General features: G+C 37.3%; 3 protein-coding genes and 1 long non-coding RNA gene across 7 annotated transcripts; 3 read left to right on the plus strand and 1 right to left on the minus strand.

Moving 5' to 3' along the window:
- The first annotated feature begins 724 nt into the window (after window positions 1-724).
- Window positions 725-17,248, plus strand: Elovl7 (ELOVL fatty acid elongase 7). 2 transcript variants are annotated; one of them, XM_020952778.2, is made up of 6 exons: window positions 725-1,256; window positions 13,793-13,930; window positions 14,594-14,701; window positions 14,765-14,845; window positions 15,889-16,350; window positions 16,420-17,248. In XM_020952778.2, exons 1-6 carry the CDS (start codon window positions 1,254-1,256, stop codon window positions 16,633-16,635), a joined length of 1,008 nt encoding a protein of 335 aa, XP_020808437.2. In that variant the 5' UTR covers window positions 725-1,253; the 3' UTR covers window positions 16,636-17,248. The 2 variants fall into 2 exon arrangements, with proteins under 2 accessions (XP_020808437.2, XP_086697019.1); XM_086840893.1 differs by lacking the exon at window positions 725-1,256 and adding an exon at window positions 2,964-3,619.
- Window positions 17,249-20,965: 3,717 nt separating this feature from the next.
- Os-C (antennal-specific protein Os-C) lies at window positions 20,966-21,650 on the minus strand. Of its 2 annotated transcripts, XM_020954027.2 has the most exons (3): window positions 21,485-21,650; window positions 21,260-21,428; window positions 20,966-21,205 (listed from the first exon to the last, which is right to left on the minus strand). In XM_020954027.2, the coding sequence occupies exons 1-3, from the start codon at window positions 21,611-21,613 to the stop codon at window positions 21,066-21,068; spliced, it is 438 nt and encodes a 145-aa protein (XP_020809686.2). In that variant the 5' UTR covers window positions 21,614-21,650; the 3' UTR covers window positions 20,966-21,065. The 2 variants fall into 2 exon arrangements, with proteins under 2 accessions (XP_020809686.2, XP_020809678.2); XM_020954019.2 differs by having other exon boundaries at window positions 20,966-21,428; window positions 21,485-21,645.
- Window positions 21,651-22,025: 375 nt separating this feature from the next.
- Window positions 22,026-22,873, plus strand: LOC147642607 (uncharacterized). Of its 2 annotated transcripts, none has more exons than XR_015273447.1 (3): window positions 22,026-22,167; window positions 22,634-22,772; window positions 22,829-22,873. It is a non-coding gene; the product is annotated as an uncharacterized LOC147642607 (long non-coding RNA). The 2 variants fall into 2 exon arrangements; XR_015273448.1 differs by having other exon boundaries at window positions 22,114-22,139.
- A 239-nt stretch (window positions 22,874-23,112) lies between these two features.
- CD98hc (CD98 heavy chain) lies at window positions 23,113-26,577 on the plus strand. The gene is made up of 4 exons (XM_020952718.2): window positions 23,113-23,385; window positions 23,911-24,068; window positions 24,635-25,911; window positions 26,110-26,577. The coding sequence occupies exons 2-4, from the start codon at window positions 23,916-23,918 to the stop codon at window positions 26,351-26,353; spliced, it is 1,674 nt and encodes a 557-aa protein (XP_020808377.2). The 5' UTR covers window positions 23,113-23,385; window positions 23,911-23,915; the 3' UTR covers window positions 26,354-26,577.
- Window positions 26,578-26,894: the final 317 nt, after the last annotated feature.

Raw genomic sequence — 26,894 nt, forward strand, 5'->3', positions numbered from 1 at the left:
ACTATATGGTTTTTTTTTATAGTTCTCAACAATTTATCGCTGTTAGTCAATGTCACCAATACAAAATAATGTAATTTCTTGACTTCAGATATAATTCCTTAGAATTACGCTTCACAAAGTATAATATCGGGTGTCTAATTCCTATGAAACCCCATAAGTTTGATACAAATTAAAAGTAATTTCCAGCTATTAAGTTGCTTTTACAGCATCTTTCTTATTTCATCGATAGATATTATCCGCTTTTTTTTTGCACACTTTCGCGACACAAAAGGCAGGGCCTGTTCAGGGGTTAATTAACGGATTTCTTTCCAGAACTTTGAACAGTGCAATCATCATTGCTAAAGGCGGAGTAAAAAATAAACCCGCACCGATATTTAGATTGGCAACAATTAGCGCCGCTGCACTTGGGCATGTGGGTGCAAAGGCAGGTGCGAAAGCCCAGAGAGATGATACCGAGATCAAGATTCCGAGTGATTCCAAAGGGCCGCAGCGCAGTCGCAGCCGCGGTCAGCGTTTGGGAATCCTTGCGCAAACTCCGCTTGGAAAGCGGCAAAGAGAGAGAGAGAGAGAGAGAGGAGAGCGAGAGCGGGAGAGCGGATAATCACGACACCCGACAACCTGTTGAGGCTCAGAATTTTGCCGAAAGCTCTGCCAACGACTTCGGCTCACACGCTCACCAAAAAAAAAAGCAGAAAAAAAGCTAAATAAAATAAACTAAAGAGCGTTGCTGCTGGCGTCTCTGCCGCTGCCAGCGTCAGCGTTTAAGCCAACTCCGCTCCTACGACTACGAGCCGTATAAAAGTAAAGCGGCAGCGTGAAATCAAACTTATTTCAGTGTTTTTGATTTGAATGTAAAAAGCAGCGCACGCTCTCGCCCAGTCGCTGTCCAGTTGCTTTCCAGTAAAGTCCAGCAGCCGCTGCAGCCGCATCCGCAACGCTCTTCCCGCTGGTGAACACCCCCCCCCGGATTCCCGCTAGTGATGGGGAAATAGATAATCCATAGAAACATGTGTGTGCGCGTCTAAAAAAAATCATAATACAAATATAAAAACTAAGAAAGAACAAATACTTTACGAATATTGAAATATCAAAAAGGATAGTCTGCAAATCAAAAGTGCGAAGTGATAAAGCCCAAAGCCAAAGCCGAGATTAAATCTGTAAATTAGTCAAGTGATTTAAAATATTTGAAAAATAATACCAACCGCTAAAGATAAACTGACTTCTAGTGCCTTAAATACACAAACTATAAGAAAATGGTAAGTTTTTATCAACTAAAATAATTGATCAAGTGAAAAAAATGTACATAAAATATTTGCAAATAAAATTTGTAAGTTTTTTGAAATGGGGTTCCCATTGTGACTCAATGGAAAAGTTGATAAATACTATATATTGACAGCCTATAATTTTGATTCCGATCCCCCTACACATGCAAGCCCGAATAAATATACAAATAGTTGGACTTTCCATCAATCTGACAAATGACCCTTTGCACACGACTTTGTGTATGCTGTTATTAAGTAAGAAAATAATAATACGAAAAAAACTAAGAAAAATAATCTCCAACACATCCGCAATATTAACGTAAAATGTACATATAACTACAGTTAATTGACAAAATGATGTGATTATTCATCCATTTCTGGTTCTTATTTCCACTGTTAATGGAAAGATGTGATTATTCATTCGTGGAATGTTTTCATTTGTATATTATTCTGAATTTAATTTTCCTTTCCCATTAAAGTTAATATTTATTATGTGATAAATCTTTTTGCTTAACTCTCATGACTTGATTCTTTTTCGCTTTCTTTGGAAATGTGAAAAAACCCCGAAAGTGGCAACTGGTTTTCATTTTCAAGTACATTATTTCAATGTCTTTTTCTCAAATGCATTTTTTGCCAACGCCGCTTAGACCTTTCGACGCTTTTTCCAGCGCTTTTCTGTTTTGCTAAAGTCATTCGCACTTGAGTTTTTGCCAAAGGTGCACACAGAAAATGCAAGTGCTGCACTTATTTCGACGCTGCTGCTGCTGCTGCTTTGTTACGTCTGCAATGCAGCAGCAGCAACAGCAGCAGCAACATCAATGATGGCCAAGTGAAGTGAAGGCTGGCTTTTGGTTTTGACCAGCTCACGAGCTGGCCCGACCACATTTCACACGGAAATGCAATGCAGCGCTGACCTTGAATCTCAACTGGGATAACTGGATAAATAAAGAGTCCGGCGATCGTAAGTGAAATGATAGCTCCTCAGGGCCAGGCCAATCGCCTTGATTCAGCCACCTGACACCGAGAGAAATAAGTGGGGGAAAATAAAGGTTGATAAATGTTATAGAAGTTAACAATGTTGATTACATTTATTTTATTAAATTATGTATACAATTTTTAATGCTTATTTTTAAAATGAAAAAGCAAAAGTTAGAAACATTTCTTGTTTACTTCAAATGCATTGATTTCCCATAAACAAAATTTAATTTTAGTTTCTTAAAGAGTTTAGGGTTAGAGTTTAAAATTTAAAATTTTATAGTTTCGCGCCCTCTTTTCGCTGTGCATTTAAGCGTTTTGGCCATCATTGCAGATGCTCTTTTTTTTGGGTGTAGAAATCCAGTGATTTTCATATTCATTCAAGCAGCCAGCTCTGCAAATTCGAAGATGAAAAAAAACTATATACCAGCGGGTTTACCAATCACAGCAGCCGCTGGCTAATGATCACAAGCATTGCACCATTTAAAAAAAATAAAAATATATATATATATATATATATAACATACAAAATAAAAGGAAAAAATATAAGAAAAAAACCCAAAGAAATCAGGCGGCAACCCAGAAATCGAAACTTATTCAAATCTTGGAGTTGTTTTCATCTCCTTTTGGCCACCTCTTACACAATAATTATTACACTTTTGAATTTATTTTCAACTCTGGGGACTTTGTTGACGCTTTTGACACTGAAAAGTGCAAAAACGCAGCCTGTCGGTGGTATTTTACTAGGCCAGTTTTGGTTAGAGCCACCTATCCAGCTGCCAAACTGCGCAGTCCGGGTGGGTGGAGGCAATCGGTAATCATAATAAAAACTGTGCCTTAATTAGTCGATTTGCTTGCAACCCCTGTTGGGCCAGTTAGCCACATTTGAGAGACAGTTAGCGACGTTGACGACGCTAGTTTATGGCTCGTCTTGGCTCTCTCCTCTACACACTCAGCTGTTTTGCTCGAGGAGAGCAAATAAATAATTGGTAATAAGAGATACAACGAGAGAGAGAGATAGAGGAGAGAGAGATAAGACTTGCCGCATGTGACTCTGCGATCGCTGAGTTTTTTGCTCCATTTCGATTTGTTTGGTACCACGCGGCGTATGCGCGATATTCTCAACGGAGTGTGTTGTTTATATTTTTTTAAGCCAGTATGCAATTTGGCCAAAGGTTTATTGTTCAACATTGAAATAAGTGCGTGCCAGTATTTTCTTCTCCATTTTTTATATACTTCTATATATGTATACCTGCCTCTCGTGAGTAACGAGAACTGATAACACTGCCAAAGAGAGAGATAAAGATATCAAAACGATAGGAAAAAGAGAGAAGACCCCAGCCATGACGATATTTATGGACTCTTATCAATATGAGATTAAAGTAAGTGTCATTTGTAATTCAATTATTGCCTGTTGCGAGATTAGATGGCCAAGATACACTGGCAAAGGTGTTAAAAGAGACTCCTAAAAATAACAGCTTTTAAATCTTCGTTGGCATATTTAACAGCTTTCTGAGTGGTTTGCAATTTTCTATAGGTTTTCATGCATATTTAATGAATAACTCATTTTATGTCTGCGATTTTGGGGTCGATTGAATAAATTCCCTTTTTTTTGTATTTGTCACATTTATTTCGGGGGTTAAGTGAATCTATTGGGTCAAGTTGAGTTTGCGAATCGTGAAATTAACATGTGTTTGGGTACCTTGACTATTTTAATCCACATTAATTGTATTAAAACAAACCAAAACAAAATGGATTTAGTTTAATTCATTTATGATAATTTAAAATACAGAAAATCGTTGGATTTGAAATTTTAAGACCCCATATTTAATTCCCTGAAATGCTATTAAAGCAATTATCATTATTCAATGTCACAAAACTGGAATATTTTCAGTCGGGACTCAAGAGAAAGATGAGCGAATCAATTAAAAGCCAGAGCAAAAAAAATAAAACACAATTAAATAATCAACATTGTGGGCCTGAAAACAAAATTTAAATTAGGAGACAGCCTGAACCTGATAAGTCCGCTTTAAAGTCATTGCTTTTTTAATTACATTGGTGATTTACGGTTCCCCGAGGGCAGGGAACTTGAAAACAGGGAAACGGCAATCGGGACGAAATTCAAAGTTCGAGATTCGAATCGGAATGGCATATTAAATACCTGAATCAAGAGTCAATTGGTTAGGTACCATTATTAATGCCAGCGTCCAACCAGACTGGTAACATTAGCGCCGAATACATTCAAGTTACTAAAATACAAAAAAAATATAAGAAAAATAAAAAATGTAAAATCAACATTCGCCGAGTGACGGATGCAATGTGGGAATGAATCAGCTAAAATATTTGAATTGAGGCTTTCAAATGGCATTTTGGGGGAACTCACTTACACTTACGCACCTTTGAGCCAGGCTCTCGAGTATTTGCAGCTGTGCACTTGACTACTAACTGAGTTTCTTTACTAACTGCAACTAAATACTATTGCACATTAGGAAATCCACTGAAAATAAACTGGAAAAATCGAATTAAATAATAGTTATTAAAAACTGTAACATATTAGTTACAAAGAAGGTTCTTAATCAGAAAGTCTGAGAAACTATTTGCTTGTTGTATTTTTAGTCAGCTTTCATTGTGCATTTTCTTTGAGAACTTTTCACAAATCTTTCTTAATTTAATTTCCAAATTAATTCTTTTTAATATTATATTAATATTTATATTATAAATTAAAAATCAATTGATTATTTCGGTGCATATTGCAACAAACTTGCAATCTGAAACGCGGCGCGTCCAGTGAGCGGCTTAAGACCGCCCCCAAAAGCAACAGGCAAACACAACTTCCTTGGAGCGGCAACAAACTAATACACTTGGAAAAATGTCTTGCACTAATTACTTGGGGGTTTTAGGCCAACGACAAGTGGGCGACTGCAACAATAACAACAACAACAAATAGCCAGTGCACTCGATTGCCAAATTAACGCGTTTTTAGTTGCTTTGAAGAGTCAAGAGCCGAGATTCAAGTCTTCTCTTGGAAATACCAAAATACAATTATATTCAATTAAATAGTATTGATAAAAGGAAAATTAAAAAAAAATATATAATATAATATAATATGGATAATGTACTTAATAATATATATCTTTACATATACATATATATATATATATATATATATATATATCTATATATTATATATCTTTTTATAAAATAATGTTCAAAATTAAACAATTTTAAAACTGGTTTTCATGAAATGCTTCTGTTTATTAAAGGAAGTTTTACTAGAATTAGAATACTTTAAAATAATTAATTATTGAAAGGTTTAGGTAATAAAAAATAGGGTTAATATAATTACACAATATTAGAATTTACATACTATTAAACGTATAGTTTTTATTAAACGTTCAATACAATGGAAATTAATTGAATTTAATTCTTAAGGCACTGTAACTTTCTTAAATAACTAAAACCATTTGTGAACTTTAGATTAAATATATAATTAAGAGAAGAAAATTCTTAATTTATTATCAGTTAATATTACCATAATTTATTTAATTTAAAAAACACAAAATACATTTCACATAACATACAAAATACATTTTATTGAACTCGAAGAAACTATGAAAGACTTAATTGCTATTAAGTTGAGCCCCACTGTGCCTGTGCAGCTGAGCAACTTGCACATGGATATGTATGCTGGCTCATATCATATGTTGTTTTCGTGTGGCAAGTGCAGCAAATGTTGTTTCTGCCGCTGCTGTTGCTGCTTCGGGTCTGTTGAAATCGCGCGTTGTCCGATGCGCGCGATTTCGATCGCGTGCAAGTCGCGCGCGCGCAGCTTGGAATTCGTTCGAAAGTAAAATGCGCGCCGAACTGCATTTTCAACTTGACCCACAACTAGGTTGGGGCGATGTGTTTTTTTTTTATTGTTTTTCCAGTCAGTATTTTGGTGTATGCTTTTCCTTACGGCTTTCCATTTGCCGAAGATTGTTGGTGTTGCATCATACATAACTTATCTGTCATGTTAGACGGGCGCAAGAGAGAGGGAGATGCCGCTGGAGTAAAAGTGTTGGCCTGAACCTGAATGTTGACTTCGAGACCCGGTTGCAGATACAGATACACCCCCCCCCCCCCTCGTGCCTCTTTCCCGCACTCTCAACTTGACCTATAAATTGATTTTAATGTTGCGCAGGCTCAACGCTGGCTAGTGTGTTTGCTGTTTGATTTTTCTTTCAAAGCAATTTTGTTTTTTCTTCTTTAATCATCGAAAATCATTAAGTGCGACACGAGCAGCTTCGATCGGATTCGATCGAATCGAATCGAATCGATCCCCTCACATGGCTGCAAACCAGTTTGGGGCCCTTTAAACTCAACTCTTATGGCTTTTTCTTTTTTATTTTTTTTCGCGGTACTGCTTGGCGGCTGCTGGGAAAGTAAAAGTGTTGAGCTGGACAATTATGCGGCTTTAGAGGCGGGAAACCATAATTTTTTTGGTTTGTGTATTGCAAATTGCACAGAGATGAGTCTTATATAAACCGCGTCAAAATAAATCAAATTACAAATCAACAGAGTGGCAAGAGATTTACCGGTGTCACCTGTTCCCCTCCCCAAGCCAATTGCAAAAATACAAAATAAAAAATAATATATATATTATAAAAAAAGCTGACTGAGAGGGAGGGGGAATAATAAGAAACAGAAAATCCAAAAGGCAAATTCCCAGTCAGTAAACCGACTGGCCGGTTGGCCTTGTAAAGAAATACATACTAAAATCTTTTAAGATTTGAACTGATGTTACTGTTACTACATCCACCTTTATCATCTCTTGCTCTCCCTCTCCCAAATCTCATCTTTTTGTTGTCTCTTACCAATTATGCATTTGAGACTCAAAAACCCGTCAGAGATACTGTTTGATGGAACTGGAAGTTGGAGGGGCTTCAGGGGGACGCTTGATTTAATTAATTGCCACAATGTTGTAAAGTGTTAATAACATTTTTGTTGTTCGATTGTGACTGCTTCTGCTGCTGCTGCTGATAATTTAATTGCTTTTTCAACTCCAACTTTGGCACCAAATGCAAATGTTAGCAAATATGTTTCTGTCCGGCTGGGACCATTGATTTATATTAGCTTTTGGGTCAAAAATTGTGCAAAAGCCGAAAAACTAAATTTGAATGATCAAAAATGCAGCCAACTCTGATTCGGATTATATATCTCTCTGGATATTTTGTTAGTGCTTTTGCTTTGGTATTTTTGTATTTTGCAAGCATTTTGTGGTTCGGGATGAATGCCTTTGGTTTTTTACAGCAGCCCCCAATGAATAATAAACTGTGAAAAGAGCTGAAAGACGCTGGCATTGAAATCGGTATAGTGGTATTAATTAGTTGAATCAACAAAAGCTAAGCGGGAATGTGAACCATAAAACCCTGAATATGTTTGGGGTTTTTTTCTTCTTTTAGCCTAGATGGTGGCACTGAAAAAAAAAATAATTAGTGTGTTGTTTAGGTTAGGGAATATATTTTAGTATTTTTAGAAAAGATAATATATTATCTTTGAATAAGAAGTTAAGTAGCCTTTAAAATATTTCTCTTTTATACAAGTATTATTAAATATATTAATCAGCCTAATATAGAGTTTTTTAGAAATATAAAATGTAGTAATAATTTCCTTAGGAATCTAGGCTTCTTCATCTGTTTTTTAAAGAATGAAAATACTTGAAAATGTAAAGAGAAAAATTAGTTTGCAAAGCCGAAGTTATTATACACTTGCGTTTGGAATTGAATTATAGGATCAAATCGGAAATCGAAGCATTCATAAATTAAAAATAACACATTATAGGATCGATTCGGAAATCAAACATTCATAAATAACGGATTTTTTAAATCGAAATTTAATAATATTTTTGTATGACAATTTTGTCAACAAATTAAAGTTTAAAAAAATTCATAACTAAGCCAAAAAAGCATTAAATTTCATTCGTAAAACTTTTCTATGTTAGTTTTTATGAGAATAATAAATTTGAATACTCCATATACAATTTTATAATATCATTTTTTTTTTTTCAATTTTTTGACAATTTTAACGATGTTACCCCTTATAAAATTTTGAAAAAAATTAAAAAAAAAATGTTTCTACCAGAATTATGCTAGATCGATTTGGCTTTTGATGCTGATCAAGAATATATATGATTTATAGGGTCGGAAATGATTTTTTCACTGTATTTCAAGCTTTTGACTAATATAAATATAACCTGAAAGGGTATTATTAATAAACAAATTAATAAATAATATAAATACTTATTAAATTCTACCTGAATATAATTATTAATTACATTCAAAATGTGAATGCTTTGCAATTATTGCAAATAAAAATATAAGATATTGACAGCTAAACACAAAAATTAAAAATGAATTTCATTCGATGAAGAGATCTGCCATCAAGTGTATGGAATTAATAATCTCTAGAGTCATCGAACTTATATATGGCAACGTATGTATATAATTTTTGTGGATTCTGTAAACTCGATTGAGATATTCGGAATAGCCGATTACCCCAAATGATTGACATCCAGTTTGTCCAGATCCAACTTGGCCAAGCAAGCCCAGTAAGTAGCGATTAGAGCCAAAGTGGCTGTCTCAGCAGCGCCAAAACGCTTATTACACAGTCACCGGCAACACATTAGGGCGACAATTTGCCACTAAAAACAATTATTTGTGTGTGTGTGTGTGTGTCCGGTTTTCCCAAAAGGTTCCCAGTATGATGGCTTAGTCACTCACTGGTGGCCAGTGGGTCAGGCCTAGGATGGGGCGTTTTTGTTGCCTTGGATGGCGACATCGACATCGACATTATCGAACAATGATGATGGATATGAATGGTGAATGGTCAACTCATCGCTTGCATTTGTATCTGTAGCTGTTGATGTATCTGTAGCTGTATCTGTTGATGTATCTGTATCTGTGGACCCTCATTTGTCCGGAGCTATGGACTCCGGACACTCCCGGTGCTCCCCTTGGACTGCCGACTGGGTTTATGGCGCATAATGAAGCGTTAAAATGTAACGCTCAACGGCAGCAACGGCGGCAACAATTACAAATGCCTCTTTGCACTTGCCGCTGACGGAAGCATTTTTGTGGCTTTTTAGGGGAAAGCATTTGGTGGCGAGCTGCGCGCGTGTGAACCAAAGAAAGCGAAAAAAGGGTCAGCATTTGGCCAAGAGATGAGAGAGAGATGCTGCTGCTGCTGTGGCTTACGCAAACTGACCAAAAGGCGGCTCTGGCTTTATGTAATAGCAAATACAATAATACATTTTCAACTGCCATGTTTGCTGGGCCAAAGTCCAAGTAGCAGCGCAGCTGACGACGACCTGGCAAAAATACAAAAAAAAAAAACCGAAAAGCTTGTCTTAAATTCTGGCCGAGACATCATCATCTTCATCACCGTGAATTGGCAGAATTGGCAGAAAACAACAAAAATGGGAATTACACAAGCCACCAAGTGTGTGAATCACTATTTGCCAAAAAATTATTGGCCAAGCTCTTGCAGATTCCAAATCAAACACACACACACACACCAACCACTTGGCTAACTCATTGAAAATTATAATTTAGAATGTATAGGTAAAAGCCTGATTTGTTGACTTTTTACAAATACCGGTTTCCCATATTATTTATTTTATCCTTATTCTCCCTCTAATTAGCTCTTTGGCAAAATAAAAACAAAAGAAAAAAGTTCAACAAACCTCAGGAACTGCGCGACAAAAGTATAATTTCACATTTGCTGCGAAATGCTTACAGATGGCCATTTAATATTATTTACGTAGCAGCTTCTATTCTCGGCTCGACCACCCAGATATATTTTGCAAAATGCGTACATTATTTTAATGGCTCAATGGGGTAATTCGCTATGAGCCTAGAGTTTTGTGTATTCAGAACAGCTGCAACGTTGGGAAGTCAACTAATTTCGTAAAAAAAAAATATATAAAAACTGAATCGCTTCATTAATGCAGCCCAAAGTGCGCACTACTTGAAAACCCATCGAACTTTGCGCCCACGTTCGTGTCCTAAGTCTTTTGTTTGCACTTCAATCAGATCACCCCCAAAAAAAATAACAAAACAAGAAACCAGAAACCAAAACAAGCTTAAGCTGGCCTGACAATAATTACTGAACAATGCCATGATAGATCGAATTATGACAGATCATTGGATAAACTGATTTGGCGGCACAAACCACAAAAGCCTAGCAATTATTGTGAATGAAATTCCGAGGTGTTCCGGAACCGGCTATTTAACTTCCTTCTGTCAAAACTTTGGCTATGTCGGTTCTAACTAGAGCAATAATGCAGCAGCGACATAAACTGACAGCAAAAAAAATACCTGCAATTAAATTTAATTGCACTTTTGTCCCACTGTGAGTGCACCATAATGCGTGCTAAGTATATACTATTTTCATCTTAATAGATCTCACCCAGATAGTGTGAGAAAACGGGTTTTTATGACGCGCATCGCTAGTAATTTTCCTTAATCAAATGCCATAAGATATGTGAAATTAAAACACTTGCTTGTTGCTGACCTACGTCAGTGTGGGACGGTAAAAGGTGCAATGCAAATTGCTTAATAAGTTGCCATAATCGGACAAATAAACAAACAAACACTTGAACCTCACCCACATACACACACCTGGCCAGGTGAGAAAGTCTGGAAATTACCTAAAAATAACAAATAATGCTGCAGTACCGGAAGTAGTTAAAGGTTAACAAGGTCACAGAGTAAAGATACGGAGGGAAAATATATATAATTTAGTTACAGATTTGACAACAAAATAAATATATATTTCATAATTTTCCAACATTTAATAATTGAATAAAGACTAAAGTTAAACAGCTAGAACTTTGCTGGCTTTCAATGATTTAAATCAGTTTTACTAAACAAATCTTTAGACACAAAATCTGTAAAAGAAAATAGGCTGATATAAAATGAAATATAAATAATGTTAGTACCACAAATTACTTGTATTTCTCAACACAATTGCCTAGTTAGTCATTATTTATTTAATTATATAATTATCTTGAGGTAATAAACATGTTAACAAGTTTTTTTTAGTATAAGTAAAATATTTAATGAGATATTTATGGGGTTGTTTCGAAAGAGGCTGCAAAGGAATTTGGAAATATTAAATCCATAAAATAGAAGTTCCCCCTTAATTTTACAACCCTTTTTAAGCAGTTATCTTTGTGCTTTCCTAGGGTTTTCCGGTCTTTTCTTAAATTTAATTATCTAGCACGCACCTTAAAAAAAAAAGTGAAACTCTCTCGAAAAGTGAATCTTAATTAGATGCAATCAACATAGCGACATAGTTGAGAGGGGAAGCGATGTCTTCCGGAGTTGGGAGGTTTATTTTTTTTTTGTATTTTTCATTTCTGGGTTAGACCTCGCTTCTGAATCATCATCATGGTGACAGTGGATAGTGGTTAAAGTCCGCCTCAAGACGCTTCACTGGCCATGTACTAAGTATATTCCCGAATTACATCAGATGTGTAATAGGAAAAATTTTGTTTTTGCCAGTCACTCTTAGAGTGGCTAAAATTTTTTCAATAAATCTTGCAACGCCAAAGGGAAATTGTTTGGTTAACGCTGCGGTTCTTCACATAAACCAGCAATTACACACACTCATTATGTCCAGCGCGGACCACACCCATCTTAGACATCGTAGACATCACACAACCCACATACAATACATACTAGAGGTTGGTCAGTAAGTTCACTTAATGGCAGACTCGGTTCATTAATGAACAAACGTCTTGAAGCGGCTTTCAACGCTTGATCAGCCTGTCTCTGCCTTCATCTCCATCTCCACCTGCACTGCAGGTTCACCTCCTCCTCTGACGTACTTAGGTCTGACCAGGCGACAAATGAGCATTGTTTCCCACCTGTCCCACCTGTCTTCTAGGGGACAACTCAGTAGCCTCACCAGCCAGTCGAGAATGATGAATGAGCAGCCTATAACCAGAGGCGTAGTTAAGATGTTTCAGGAGCCTAAGCTTGATGTAAAGTGTTATGCAAAATATAAATGCTTTGGGGCAGACTGAGAATGAATTAGATTTACTGCTTAAAAATAACCATATATTTAGTAATTCAAAACTAAATCGAGAGGCAAGACCAAAATTACATACAATTCGAACGACATAAAGTGACCAAAGTAAGTGCCCCGAAATTGGATTCATACACAAGGCATTTTGTTTAATTTGTATTATTATTTTTGGTTTAAAAAAACTTTAAATTTGAGGAAATTTTCTTTCAAGAGAAACACAAAATAATATCCTGTGAGATATTATGCCATTTAGTTTGGATACAAGTATATATTTTATAATAAATAGCTCACCTATATGACTCTGTATATAAATTAAGGCTAGCATTTTCTCTAATCAGCCCTGACTTGTTTTCAATTTCCTTAGAATTTTATTGAAATTAAATGAACCACAACGAACATAGTTCCCCTGCGGAAATCCAAATGAGGACATGGCTATAAAACCCTATTATTTCTATTCTGACTAAAGTCACAACTTTAATTACTAGTTTATTTCTGCATTGGCGTTGCTTTGAAATATTTCCTTAATTACGGTTACAAGTTGTTCAGGAAAAGACCTAATGCAGAACTAGATTTGTTTTTTGTTTTTTTCTTTAGCACACTTGTTAATGACTGTAATTTAATTTAATAAATGAGTTATGCCGCTTTCCCAATCGGGCTTATTTCCCTTGACATTCCGCACATATGTACGCCCCTGATTATTTCGTTCAAATCAATTAAGTTAACCCTAACCCCACCGTAGAAATCGGCTGCAATCCTCCTCGCTGCAATTAAGACTGGCGTTGTTTTTCTTTAATTGTCTTCAGTCGGGTATTTAACTATTTAAGCGGCGATTAACACTCGCGGAACTGGTTTAGCTTTTCCTGGCATCCCCCGCATTCCCCGTCGCTTCTTAGCGGGTCAGTTATTTAGTTAGTCAGTCAGTTAGTCAGTTAGTCAGTTAGTCGGTCACTCGTTTCTAGATTGTTTTGTTTTGTTTTGTTTTGTTATTTATCACACACAAAGAGGCAAGAGGCCATTGAGTGTTGCAACATTTGCCAGTAGCATAGAGCCTGCTGCACCAGTTTTTCTTGGCTGCAATTTTTTGGCTTTTTATATTTTGATGATGTTAATGGACAATTGGTAAATTACCGTTCACACAAATATGATACAAAATCACGGACTAACATACGGAAATTCGTGGAGAATATGGTTTCGATTTCGATTACTTACTGATTTTCTTTCCGTGCCGCTGGCTTTGTGTTTCCTTTGTTATTCGTGGATTGCAACATCAAGTGATTGATACGGGGAGGGAGACTTTAATTAAAATCAAAAAATAAAAAACCAAAAACTCAGAGTTAATGCTTGTAATCCATCAGCTGTCCGCCTTGGTGAACTCTTGTTGCAACATTGTATAGCAATTTATTGATTTGACACTTGATCTTGCTAACGAGCTAACTATAACTTAGTACAGATTATTAATCTAGTATCTTATTTTCCTTTTGCAGGAGTACCTCACAAACTTCTACGATGGCTGGCGGGATCTGATGGACAATAAATCGGATCCGCGAACACGAGACTACCCGCTCATGAGCTCACCGTTCCCCACGATAGCCATCAGCTTGACATATGCTTACATTGTGAAGGTGAGTATGTGAGGGGGATTCACCTTCTTCAATCTATAATTACTGAAGATGGAAGAAACCCAGAGAATAACAGAATCATTCTGAGTGGCCAATTTATGTTGATTTTGTAGGCCATAAATGGCTGATACGCTGATTATACGGGAGTGCCTGCTCCGCGGATCGTTGGATCCTTTTTGCAGTCCAAAACTAGTTTCGGATTTTTATTGCATTGCAAAATGACGGTGAAACAAGAGATGAGGTTCAGGGCCAACCGATGATCATCTCTCGTCCCGAGTGCCCGAGTGATGTCGAAATATGACCTGAGAGTCAGCGATTATGCAAAAAAAAATTAACAAAAAAAAAGATGAACAAAAAAAATCAATTCGAAAAACGATTTCTATTTAGGTTTCCTCGCTTTGCATTGGGTTCACATTCATAATTTTACAAAAGCATTTAACTTACTTTCACATGACTGCTAAAAAAATCGAGCGCCGACTTGGTTGGCCAAACAAAAGACTTAGGCAACGAACTTGTCACAAAACCAAACAGACAAAGTCGGTCGCCTGTCGATTGATTTGATTTGATAATTGCTGCAACACCGACGACTTTGGCCTCTATTTGATTATGTTAAACGAGAGAGTGAAGAGGATGCAATTACTGATGTCTCTCTCTTTCTGATTACAGGTACTTGGCCCAAAGCTGATGGAAAACAGAAAGCCCTTTGAGCTGCGCAAAGTCTTGATTGTCTACAATGCCCTGCAGGTTGCCTTCAGTGCCTGGCTCTTTTACGAGGTAATAATAAAGCAATTTAATTAACCAAAATTCCATTGAAACATAATAATCTCGCCCTAATAGTCCTGCTTGGGCGGATGGCTGAATGGCTATAACTTGAGATGCGAACCCGTTGATTATTCCTACTCGCCCAAAGCGATACGTGTAAGTATAGATCTGGAAACCCATCTTCATTATATGCTAAGCAAATGAGTGTGTGTGTGTATAGCTTAAACATATATAAATTTAGATTTTTTGTTGGCAAATAGCAAAGGTCTTTTGTTGACTGGGCCAGATTTTATGTAAGCAACCAGTTTTAGTGGTTGAATTTAGAAAGAACGACAGGTTCTCCTTCTATGCTAATAGCAGAAAATGGCAAAGAAATGGTTGAAATGAAACGCCGAAATGCCGGCAAATGCCGGCTGTGTGGCTAGTGGAGGGATTTATCTTAGAGACACTATAAGCCTCACGTGTGTCGCCAGGCTGGCTAAACTGGGTAAACGACCCAAAGAAAGTGGCAGTCTTAGAAAGTTGACAGCGCCAAAGATTTGGCAAATCACCCATTTAATTCTGTATTATTGATAAGCATGGAGCTATCTATGTTTAAGCCCGTTAGTTTCAGGGCAAAACGGAATTGATCTGTGATCTTTTTTTCTTTGCATAACAATGAGCCGAAGAAATATTGGCCATGAAAAAGCATAGCATTTCTGACTGTGTATTATATATTTGATTTAACGGAAATTCACAAAAATTGGATTAGCGATAAGAAAGTTTAGCACATAGAAATTAAAGAAACTTAGCTGTTTTTAAGTTTATATATTTCAATCAAGATATTACTTACATTTTTGCATTGTTTACCAACTTAGGTTTAATTTATGCATAAAACTGGTAGCTGTTTGCATTATTATATGTTATTATTTTACAATATATTTAATATGTGCATTTCTATTACTGTAATTTGCTGAACCTTACAACTTAGTTAAATAATACTTTACATAACTTGTATTTGCTGTAGTTAAATTCTATAACAGACTAAAAATTATTTACACTTTATTACTTTTAAAAGAAAACTAGACATTGTTCTAAATATATTTGCATAGAAAGTTCTATAAACAAAGAGCCAGAGATTCTATAGAAAATTTCTTTACCAATTTTTAATTTTCCTAAAAGTTTTTTAATACTTATATTTTATTGTTTATCTACCTTAGACGGCTGAGGGCTGCTGGTGGTATTATTTCTCCAAGTTCACCGAGTTCTTTGACACCTTCTTCTTTGTGATGAGGAAGAGGTACGATCAGGTGTCCACTCTCCATGTGATCCATCATGGCATTATGCCCGTGTCCGTTTGGTGGGGCGTCAAGTTCACTCCCGGTGGCCATTCGACCTTCTTTGGCTTCCTGAACACCTTTGTGCACATCATTATGTATGCCTACTACATGTTGGCCGCCATGGGTCCCAAGGTGCAGCGTTATCTGTGGTGGAAGAAGTACCTCACCGTGCTGCAGATGATCCAGTTTGTCCTGGTGATGGTGCACTCCTTCCAGCTATTCTTCAAGAACGATTGCAATTATCCAATTGGCTTCGCTTACTTCATTGGAGCCCATGCGGTGATGTTCTATTTCCTGTTCTCCAACTTTTACAAGAGGGCCTATGTGAAGCGCGATGGCAAGGTAAGTCTTGAAAAATTAATAAGATTTTAATGGAAGATTCTCTAATTAAATATAATTATTCTTTTCCAGGACAAATCGGCGGTAAAGGCGAATGGACATGCAAACGGACATGCCAAGGCGCTCAAGGATGGCGATGTGCCATCATCGTCGACGCCCACCCGCAATGGCCAGGCGAATGGCTTCCACAACACCTTCTCCAAGTTCACCACGGAGATGTGCAATCCGGCATTGAACTCCAATTCGACGGCGAGACAACGCGTCCTCGTAAATGCCGGCAACAAGTGAGGCCCCGGATCGGGATGGGAATGCCAGCCACAGCCAACCAGCCAGCCAGCCAAACATGAAACACACATAAGCATAAATTAATTACGCTACCAATTAAATTACCGTACATTTAAATTAAACGTAAGCATAGGGAGTCCAAGCCTACATCTAAGCCAAATCGAATTCGCAATCAAGATCAATTAAAGACAAGGAAAAAGAAAAACAAAAAGAAAACGACGCAAAAAAACATCATTTCACGGACACATCCACGAGAGGTTCACCACAAAAAACAAATGTTGCTGGCAAATCTTAATTTTCCAAATATACACACATAATCATGTCTATAATCTATAACCTATATATTCCTGCTCCTGATCCACAACTGTATTTCTATACATCCCTTTTCATGTACATAGATTTTAGTGCCTTATGATACATATATCCTTACGGGATGGGAGGAAGGATTTGTGAGTCCCGTTTGGTTCTTCGCTTTTCATATCTAAAACTATTTACTTTTTGTATTTTTTGATAATGCAAGCGGCACTTTTAATACGTGTTTATTCTGTCGATGGATTGTTTTTTGAACAAAAGGAAATGTGTTTTTATTTTATAAATAAATTCGAGATTAAACCTAGTTAATGAGCTTGCATTAACTGTGTGGCTTTGGGGTGAGTTTGTGGGTGAATTATAATCAGATATATATAAAAAGATATATAAAGAGAATATATATAAAAAAGAGAATATATATTATAAATTCATGGGAAGGAAGGATGTTATCAAGGACATCACCTCAAAAACTAGTAAAGCCAAGTTATATGGCCACCAAGGGTTAGGTGGAGACCATGAAATTTACGACCACCCAAGGCCTTAATTGCAACTGCCACATGGAGCATAACGAGGGTCATAGTCACTGTTGCTTCAAATGCTTCATATGAATTTACCTAATTGCTCTTTATATAAATAACAAGAAAGTAAGTTAACTTCGGCACGCCTAAGTTTATATACCCTTGCAGATAGAACTTCTATGACTAGGAATCCCTACAATATAAATTATATATATTTATGATTAAAAACAATGAAGTAACACCTGTTTTCATTTCATTCACCTAAACATATTTATATTTGCAGTTCATAGATTTGCATTTTTTCTCTACATCAAACGATCGTTTGTATGGCACAGTCGTCCGATTGTCATGAAATTTTACACAAAATTTAAGACTAATATAAAATAGCTATACCTCAAACTTGATGAAAATCTGTTGAAAACTGAAAATGTTATAATTTTTTTTTGTAAACATTTTCCGGTCATTCCAATGGCAGCTATATGATATAGTCGTCCGTTCCGACATATATACGAGTGAGAGTATAGATAGGCTAACTACAAAATCTGAGATAGCTTCAAAACTGAGAGACTAGTTTGGGTAGAAACGGACAGACGGACAGAAGGACAGACGGACAGACGGATAGACGGGATGGCTAGATCGACTCGGCTGTTGATCCTGATCAAGAATATATATACTTTATATAGTCGGAGGTGCCTCCTACACTGCGTTGCAAACTTCTGACTGAAATAATAATACCCTGCAAGGGTATAAAAAAAAGAAAAGGAAACAAACAAGGAAAAAAAAAATCCTAAATAGGCTTATATTAGCAAGCTTAAAATCCTTATTTTTTGAGCGGGTTTTTGTGTGAAGAATTACTTTTGCAAAAATGATATACAAACATTGCTTGAAATGTGTTAACTTTCTGTTATTTAAAAGCATACCAATTCTTAAAAAATTGCTTTACAAATATAGATCAACTTATGTTAATATATATTTTATGTTGAGCAGTTTCGATCATCACCATTGTTGTGTTCTTTGTTTAGTAAGTTGTGCTGAATAAACTATTTTCGGGAGTTAAGTATACTTTACTATAAACAAATAAATGACACCATATCCCCGCTCTTCATGATCATCACGGCTCTTAAAGAGAGCTTGGAAGACTTTTCGAGATCAATAATAAGCTGGTCAACACAGCCAAGGGTATGGTAATTAAACAATAATTTAATATAAACCATATTTTCATGTATCTTGACTTTTTTGGGCCTTGTTTTGGTTTCAATTATCAAGAGATATTTTATTAACGTCTTACCTTAATTAAGAAAACTATAATTTTTATGATTGCCACATCCACTTGATCAAAGTCTATCAACCACCAACAACTAGATTAGTAATTTATATAAAAAACACACAAAAAGAAGAAGAAAACTAAACTTCCTCTAGCTAGGGCCTTGCTTAAGTATAAGACTTGAGAATCGCAGAGGAGAGCGCTCTATGTACCAAATAGTTAAACAAAGCCTATCTTTCAGTCGAAAGCTTGAAACTTAGTGATGGAGTCATTTCCGATCCTATTATTTATATATATTCTTGATCAGCATCAACAGCCGACTCGATCTAGCCATGGTTGCCACATCCACTTGATCAAATTCTATCAACCACCAAGAACTAAATTAGTAATTTATATAAAAGAAGAAGAAGAAAACTAAACTTCCTCTAGCTAGGGCCTTGCTTAAGTATAAGACTTGAGAATCGCAGAGGAGAGCGCTCTATGTACCAAATAATTAAGCAAAGCCTATCTTTCAGTCGAAAGCTTGAAACTTAGTGAAGGAGTCATTTCCGATCCTATTATTCATATATATTCTTGATCAGCATCAACAGCCGAATCGATCTAGCCATGTCTAGGAGAAAAATAATTTTTCGTAATTTTGTCAAATTTTTATATGGGTTTACATCGTTAAAATGGTCAAAAATTGGCCAAAAATTTCATTTATAAACTAAGTATGTAGATTTAATAACCTTGTAAAAACTAACATAGGAAAGCTTTCCGAATTAAAATTAATGGATTTTTGACTGAGTTATGATATATTTTCCCTGAAAGGGTATAGTCCTTGAGTTCTAGTCCTAGGTCTTGCAGTCTTTAAGTTCTGTTGTTTAAAATAAATTGATGGACATGGTTAAATCCATTCATCTGATTGTATTAAAAATTAAGACTTTAAAACTAAAACAAGTTAAGTCTTAAGAGAGTCAGGTTCTCTTCTCTGCCAAGCTTCTCGGTTCTCTTCACTGAAGATATTGGAGTAAAATATGAATCTGACATTATACATCTGTTTTACATGACGAAGATGCTATCGCAGCTTGCCCGCTAGTGTCGCCACTTTAAGCCACCTTTACATTAAAAAATTAAAATGGATAATTTATTTATTTATTTATTCAAGAAGAGCTAATGAATAATTAAAGTAAAAAGATAGCTTAGGTGAATTTTGGTTCTGACAGTAGATATAAAATATGCATCTATTCGAAATGACATAACATATCGATATATTATAGAAATAATAAAGAAAGATCTTTTTCGCAATTTTAATAAGCATTTTATATCTAAATTGTTTAATATACATCATGATCTTAATAAAACACAAAAAATATGGCGGAAGAACAGAGGGTGTAAAAGAAACTTAATTTTTTATACTGGATATTTCACAACAAATCACTTTAAACTATAGTTTTTATCATTTCTATTTTTCTTACAAATAATTTAAATATATTTCTGTAAATAAAACTGAAAACCTAAAAACTGGACATCTCTTTCATTCACCTGAAAAATTCCCAAGCATTTGTTAAATTTTGTTTTATTATTTTTCACACACCAGAGATTCTGTGCAAATCCATAAGGTATGGGATATTTTTAAATCTCTTTTAACTAACGTTGCAATCAACTGATATTAAAAAGTTACACCCCAGGAGAATCTTTTTAAAAACAGACTTAAAGCCTGAGGTTATTGAAACCCTCGTAGGGCGTGTATGCCCATTATGACTAATGGCCATACATATTCTGCCGGTCTTTTAAGAAACCAAACCAGAAGAATTTTTCAATGCCGTCAATTTATGCAAATTATTTCATACTTTGTTGAAAACAGGATAGGTACACAGAGGGACGCTCTCCCATACATAATTATTTCATTAGGAGTTAATGCCCTGCTTCCGATCACATACCCTAAAGGTTGCATGCCACTCCTGCCTGCTCAAGAAATATTCTGGTATTTTTGGATGCTCTCAAAGCTCTTATTAATTTCAGATGTAGTTACTTTGGTACGCAGGTGTGTGATTCAGAAAATGTATTTCTGGGATAGTAGTATATAGCTAGACTATGATAGATGTTTTCTAGAATTGATTGGTAAAGTTATGTGCCTAAGTTTCACCTTCATCAAAACCTAAGAACGAGATGGGACTGTTTTACTAATACCTCATAATATTTATAATTGATTGTGACAACCTCTCTCCAGGTATTTTCTAATTAAATAAATTCAATTCAGTTTCAGCTCAAGCAACCAAAATTTATCTATGTTTAATTCTAGGTCACTAGTGTTCCGGCTTAGCTCCTTCAGCTCCGGTTATATACATGTCATCAGCTGATTATTCATTCTTTTCGGTGGCGAAACCTTCAGGTGCAGCCTCCAGGTTCTCCAGGAACTGCACAGACCTGGCGAAACGATCACCGGTGGCCTCCGAGACGGGAAGGATTGCTTGCAGCAGGACCGGGACTACTTGTTCGCCTATGGATTGAAAAAGCTCAGCGATCTTAATAATGGTGGCCGGATCTGGCAAACCTGGAATGCCCGCCCGAGCCGACGGAGGATTATCCAAGTCCACCTCGCGTCGTCGTCGTCGACGTGATTCCTCCGAATCCTCCACCGTTTCCTCTGAGGAGGAGTCATCGTCATCTCCGTCGCCACCTTCCTGTTTTACCACCTCTGTTTCCTCGCCGGTTATCACATCCTGGCAATGGGATGAATTAATCAAGTGTCTCCTCGATTCCACCTTTTATAAATCACCTGAGGCCTGGCCTGTGTTTCGGTTAGCACCTGGAGCAGCACCAGCAGGAAGCCCGAGAGCAGCAACTGTCGTCCCACATGGAAGCCCATAGCGTCAAATTGTGGGTGCAGGTCCCAAGACTGCTTCATATATAGCTCCCGCTTAATGAGCTAATGACCCTTGCATGTCACCTAATCGGACTCCCAGAGCAGCAGGTAATGCGGGTTCAAAATTGATCAATTTTTTGTGCGTTGAGCTTCAGTAATTTTGATTCTGGCCGACAACCTTGCGGAATCGCCAGACGACGCTGCACATTTTCGTCCAGGAATGTGCCGACGAGTTCAGTTTTTTGCCCGGTTCTCTCGAGCCGGTCAGAAACTGGCTTGGTCAACTTGGTCGGCACTTTGGCCAGCGACAACAGTACAGGTAAGCCGTCGCGGACAGGTAGTTTTTGGGCTTGGCGTGGATCGCCTGGATCGCCGCAGGCCATAAATCGCATTTACGCACATGGCTCGGGCATGTACAATATAATTAAATCAAATTCGAGAAGCGAACGCGAACGCGATCGCGATCGAGGCAGTGCCTCTGGGAGCGATGCACTGCAGGCACTGCAGCTCTGCAGACTCAGTCGCAATTCAGACCTCTTACCGGGCGGATCTTATTGAAAGACAAATGGTGAAACTGGCAAAATCCTCAGTGAAAAGTGCTTAAGATAACATTATATATATTTTACTTGAATCGATGGTGTTATTGCATCAGCTTTAAGGCTCTTCATTAAAGTGTCACGTTCGGAAGACAACCTTATAACGTCGAAGAATTTATTAATACATATATTTTATGAAAGAAAGTAAGAAAGCTGACAAGACAATTGGCTTTCAGAGAAAATATGTGACTAAGCTGCTTATCGTTTAAAGAAAAACTTTTAAATATGCAAAAAATTGTTGTGCGAGGTCTTAGGAGTGTCTACGTAAACATAAAAAACAATCTTTTTTATCAATAATTGTTTATATAATTAAGTTGTAAATACACCAGTGTGTCTTTATGGAAAGATTTTGATCGAATCTTTTAATCATTATCCAATTTAATAATTAATCAAGCCAAAGTTTAGTTAAGTACTATTAATTATTAATATAAACTACTTTTATGTTTTGGTATTCTAAATTTTGCAGTCAAGTGAAAATATTTAATCTGAAATAACCTTTCTGAAATAAACAATAAATAAAATAATAATAAAGAAAACCCCAAGGGAAAGTGTTGGCCATGAATTTGTTTTCACGTCTAAAACGCTTAGGCCACGCTGCCAGCAAGGTGAGTGCACCAAAAGGCAAGACATTGTTGATTTTTATTAATTTATTGTATTGCAGAATTCCGTTACACTGCCGGTTACTGGTAAGTTCAAATCAAATTGCATTTTATATCATTTGGCTTTTGAGAGATGTTAGGAAGCCACCGTAATCGTAATTTGTTTTTGTTATATATATATATATATTATTGCTAAATGTGAATACTCGTTCTTTCTTTAGCCATTTATCCCACCATTTTATATAGTTGAAAGTTAAATTTTTGGCATTGAAGTTGTAGTATTTTATGACAATTTACATTACGTGAAAAACGGTTACGTTTTTCTTTGCTTACGTCCTGTTCATATAAGTGTGACCAGCTGTCATGTGGAAATATAATCGCTAGATTCCCGGTTTTATAAACGAAAAATCTGGCGGTCACACTGCGTCTAATATACAAATTCGAAAACTTCATTAATAGTATAGAGAACGTGTTCATCTCGCTAAATTAACGTGATATATTTCAGACGCGACTGATAGTACAATCAACGCAGCTGCTCCGAACACCGCTAATTCCTCCGAGGTCTACAAATCCATAGCTGAGGACAAGTTTCTGGGTGGAAATCCGAGCCCCGAAAAAGGTAATTAAACAAAGAAAATCGCATTTTGCATATACATAAGTTGAAAAAATGGGAAAGCTGACGTAACAATGCGTGGATTTTGCACTGGAAAGAACATAGATATAGTATCTATTTTTAAGATGTAGATACAAAATTTCTCAGTGCGTTATCAGCGAAGAGATAGATAAGAAAAGTGTTCAGAGAGTAAAGGCGGAGGCTATTGCTATTGATTTTTATATCGCAGTGAAAAGCAAGCCACAGGTCGATTTTTTTTCATGAGGCGCAAACGCAAAACTGTTGTACTGGTTCCCAGTGACGTCAGCAAGCGAAAATCCCAGATGAAAAACAGGGAGTTTCCACCCTTCACTTCAAAGTAAAGTACATACATACATATATTAAATGTGGCTTGGCTTCTCTTTCGCCTTAACCTGAAAAAAGCTGTTCTCGAGAGAAAGTCTCGCCTGATCGCTTGAGTAAAGCTCGGGCACGAGCTTAATTGAAACTGATTAGAGTCAATTAACCAATGTTGAATCGTTCACATTCCAGTCGAAATGGTCCAGGATGAGAATGGAGCCGACGAGCAGATGCTCAATGGAGCGGAAGATAAGCTGACCGAGCGCAGGGATGAGGTGAAGTTCATTAAGAACGATCACCAGAATGGCGATGCTAAAATCGATATTGGACCCGTAAACGGAGGCAAGCCGGTAAGTACATTTCTAAATATAGAATTGAAGTTAAATAGTAAATAGAAATATAATAGTAAACAAGAAAGGAAACATACCCAACCATTTTGCACTTGAATTATAGAATAGAATCGTAACTTGGTATAAAATATTCGCATTCTTTTAAATTATTATTTATCGGTATTTTAATATGAAAATTTTTTCAACAAATCAAAGTTTTAAAAACTCATAACTAAGCAAAAAATGCATTAATTTCAATTCGGAAAGCATTCCTATGCTAGGTTTTGTTCGGTTATTAAATCTGTATACTCAATTTAAAATGTAAAAAAATTAAACATATTGCCAATTTTTGAGAATTTGTAGCCCCTTATATTTTTTTTGAAAAAATTACAAAAATTTGTTTGTCGACCGGACTTGGTTAGATCGACTCGGCTTTTGATGCTGATCAAGGATATATGTATTTGATTTATAGGGTCGGAAATGCTTCTTTACTGCTTACAAGCTTCTGATAAAATTTTAGTACCCTGCAAGGGTAAGGATATTAGTTTAACAAGTATCTCTAACAAATTGCTTTTTTCCATTTACAGGCATTTACTGGCATGAGCAAGGAGGAGCTAATGAAATATGCCAACGATCCCTTCTGGGTGCGCTTGCGTTGGATCTTCTTTGTGGGCTTCTGGGCCATTTGGGTGGGCATGCTGGTGGGTGCCATTCTGATCATCATCGGAGCCCCCAAGTGCGCTGCCCCCCAGCCTTTGGCCTGGTATAAGCGTGGACCCCATGCCAAGTTCGCCCAAATTGAGGCTGCCAAGCCGCAGGATGTGCAGACCGCCAAGAAGATCCATGCCACAGGTGCTATCTACGAGTTGCCCGCTGAGCTGACATACAACGTTAAGAAGCCGGAGGTAGAGGAGCAGATTAAGCGATTGGTCGCCCAGTATGTGGGCAGTGACACCAAGGTGATCCTTGATGTGACACCCAACTTTGTGCCCAAGGACTCGCAGCTGGTGCAGGATGCCATTGCTGATCCCGAGAAGCGCTCTGCATTGGTCTGGGTGAGCGGAAAGACCACAGCACCTACCAAGTGGCTGAAGGTGGGAGGCAATCGCAGCGCCTGGGAGAAGTTGGACGAGAGCTACCTGCTTTCCCAATTCGAAGAGGGTCACTACGATCTCAAGATGAATAGTACTATAATCAGGAACGAATTCGGAGGAGTCTTGCGCCACCTGGTTGGTCTGGGCGTCCAAGGCATCCGTCTGAAGAATACGAAATTCTTTGTGCTCTCGGACAAACTGGAGGAAGAGGAGCCATCATCAGTGCCCAAGGACTTTAACCTGGGAGAGGGAGACTATGGCTTCTACGACCACAAGCAGACCACGTTCCAGTCTGGCTTGGGAGACGTCCTTTATGATTACTTGAGCATCGTAAAGAACGCCTCCGATGAGGCCTTCTTATCCGTGGCCGAAGATGTGATCCAGCCTCAGGTCTATCAATTAAGCGATGTGCCCGGAGTCAACGGTATCGATCTGCCCATGTATGGTGACTTCGTCAAGGTGCTCAGCAAATCGAAGCCTGAAAAGTCGCTGAAGAGCAATCTGGAGAACACGCTCTTCCAGGCAGGCAATGACAGCTGGTTGCAGTGGAACTTTGCGGATGTCTTCGTGGACACTCCGCAGGATCCCTCTGCCCTGGCCATGTTCCTATCTCTGCTGCCTGGTGTTCCTGTGGTTCCTGTGGATGCTGTCGAGTACACAAATGTTACCGAGGAGACATACAGGCAGATCGAGATGCTGCGCAAGTCTGCATCCTACATGCATGGCGAGCTCACACTCTTTAACGCCGATCCTCTGGTGGCCTTTTCCAGGTAATTTGTAGTTTATGATATTTAATTGTAATTGTTACTAATTCTTGTCAATTTCTTCATGCTTGCCCTTTGAAGGCAGAGGTAAAAATATTAACAAACTAATATCTATAATTATTCTTTGACTTAATTTCTTTCCATTTTATAAACTGTAGTATTTATACATAATCTTATTAACTAATTTCATTTCTTCCCTCGCAGAATCAAGTCTGGAAATCCCGGCTACTTTGTCATCTTCAATCCCACCGAGGTGCCACAGTCGAGGAACTTCACCGGCCCGGCTGATTTGCCCGACAAGATGACCATCTCCTACTTTAGTGAGCACTATAACAACCACGAGGACTCTGTCAAGGTGGCTCACTCGGCCAAGGTGAATCTCAAGGAGCTCAAGGTGGCCCCGCATTCGACCATCATCCTAACCTATGTCCCAGTGAAGGCAGATTAAATGGTTGTACCTGCGACATAATACTTCAACGAATACAATGTTGCCTAAGGGCCAATATATACAGATTATGTATACAAAATTAGATTGCTTTACTAACCATTGAGATTTAAAGCCGCAAAACCAAAACTTTAAAGAGTACTTTGTTGAGAACTTTCCATAGTTTTCGCTTGTTCAATCGCATGCCTATAAAATAAATACAATATTTGCTTGCATTTAAAGAAAAATCCATTGTGTTTTAATGATTTTACGTGATAGAGTTGAGATATGTGGGTGAAATTCCGCTGCACGCATAAGAATATCGAATCACTTGGGGTTTCAAATTAAAAACCAAGATGGAAAGGGGGGCAAAATTATTTCGCCTTTGTGGAAAACTTTGAAGTGCACAAAGAAAATATCTGGCATTCGCATGTGGAATACTACGTGTGTGTGGGCCAACTTTGAGATACAAATAGTTGGTGATAGCGACGTGCGTGGGGGTGTTGTTGGACTGGCAAAAAACAAAAGTCTGTACTGTGCTGTGTGTGTGCGGGCAGCCACAGAC

The sequence above is a fragment of the Drosophila serrata genome, unplaced genomic scaffold (assembly GCF_035046125.1).
Source record: "Drosophila serrata isolate PLE 108 unplaced genomic scaffold, ASM3504612v1 contig_382, whole genome shotgun sequence".
In the NCBI taxonomy this organism is placed as follows: domain Eukaryota; kingdom Metazoa; phylum Arthropoda; class Insecta; order Diptera; family Drosophilidae; genus Drosophila; species Drosophila serrata.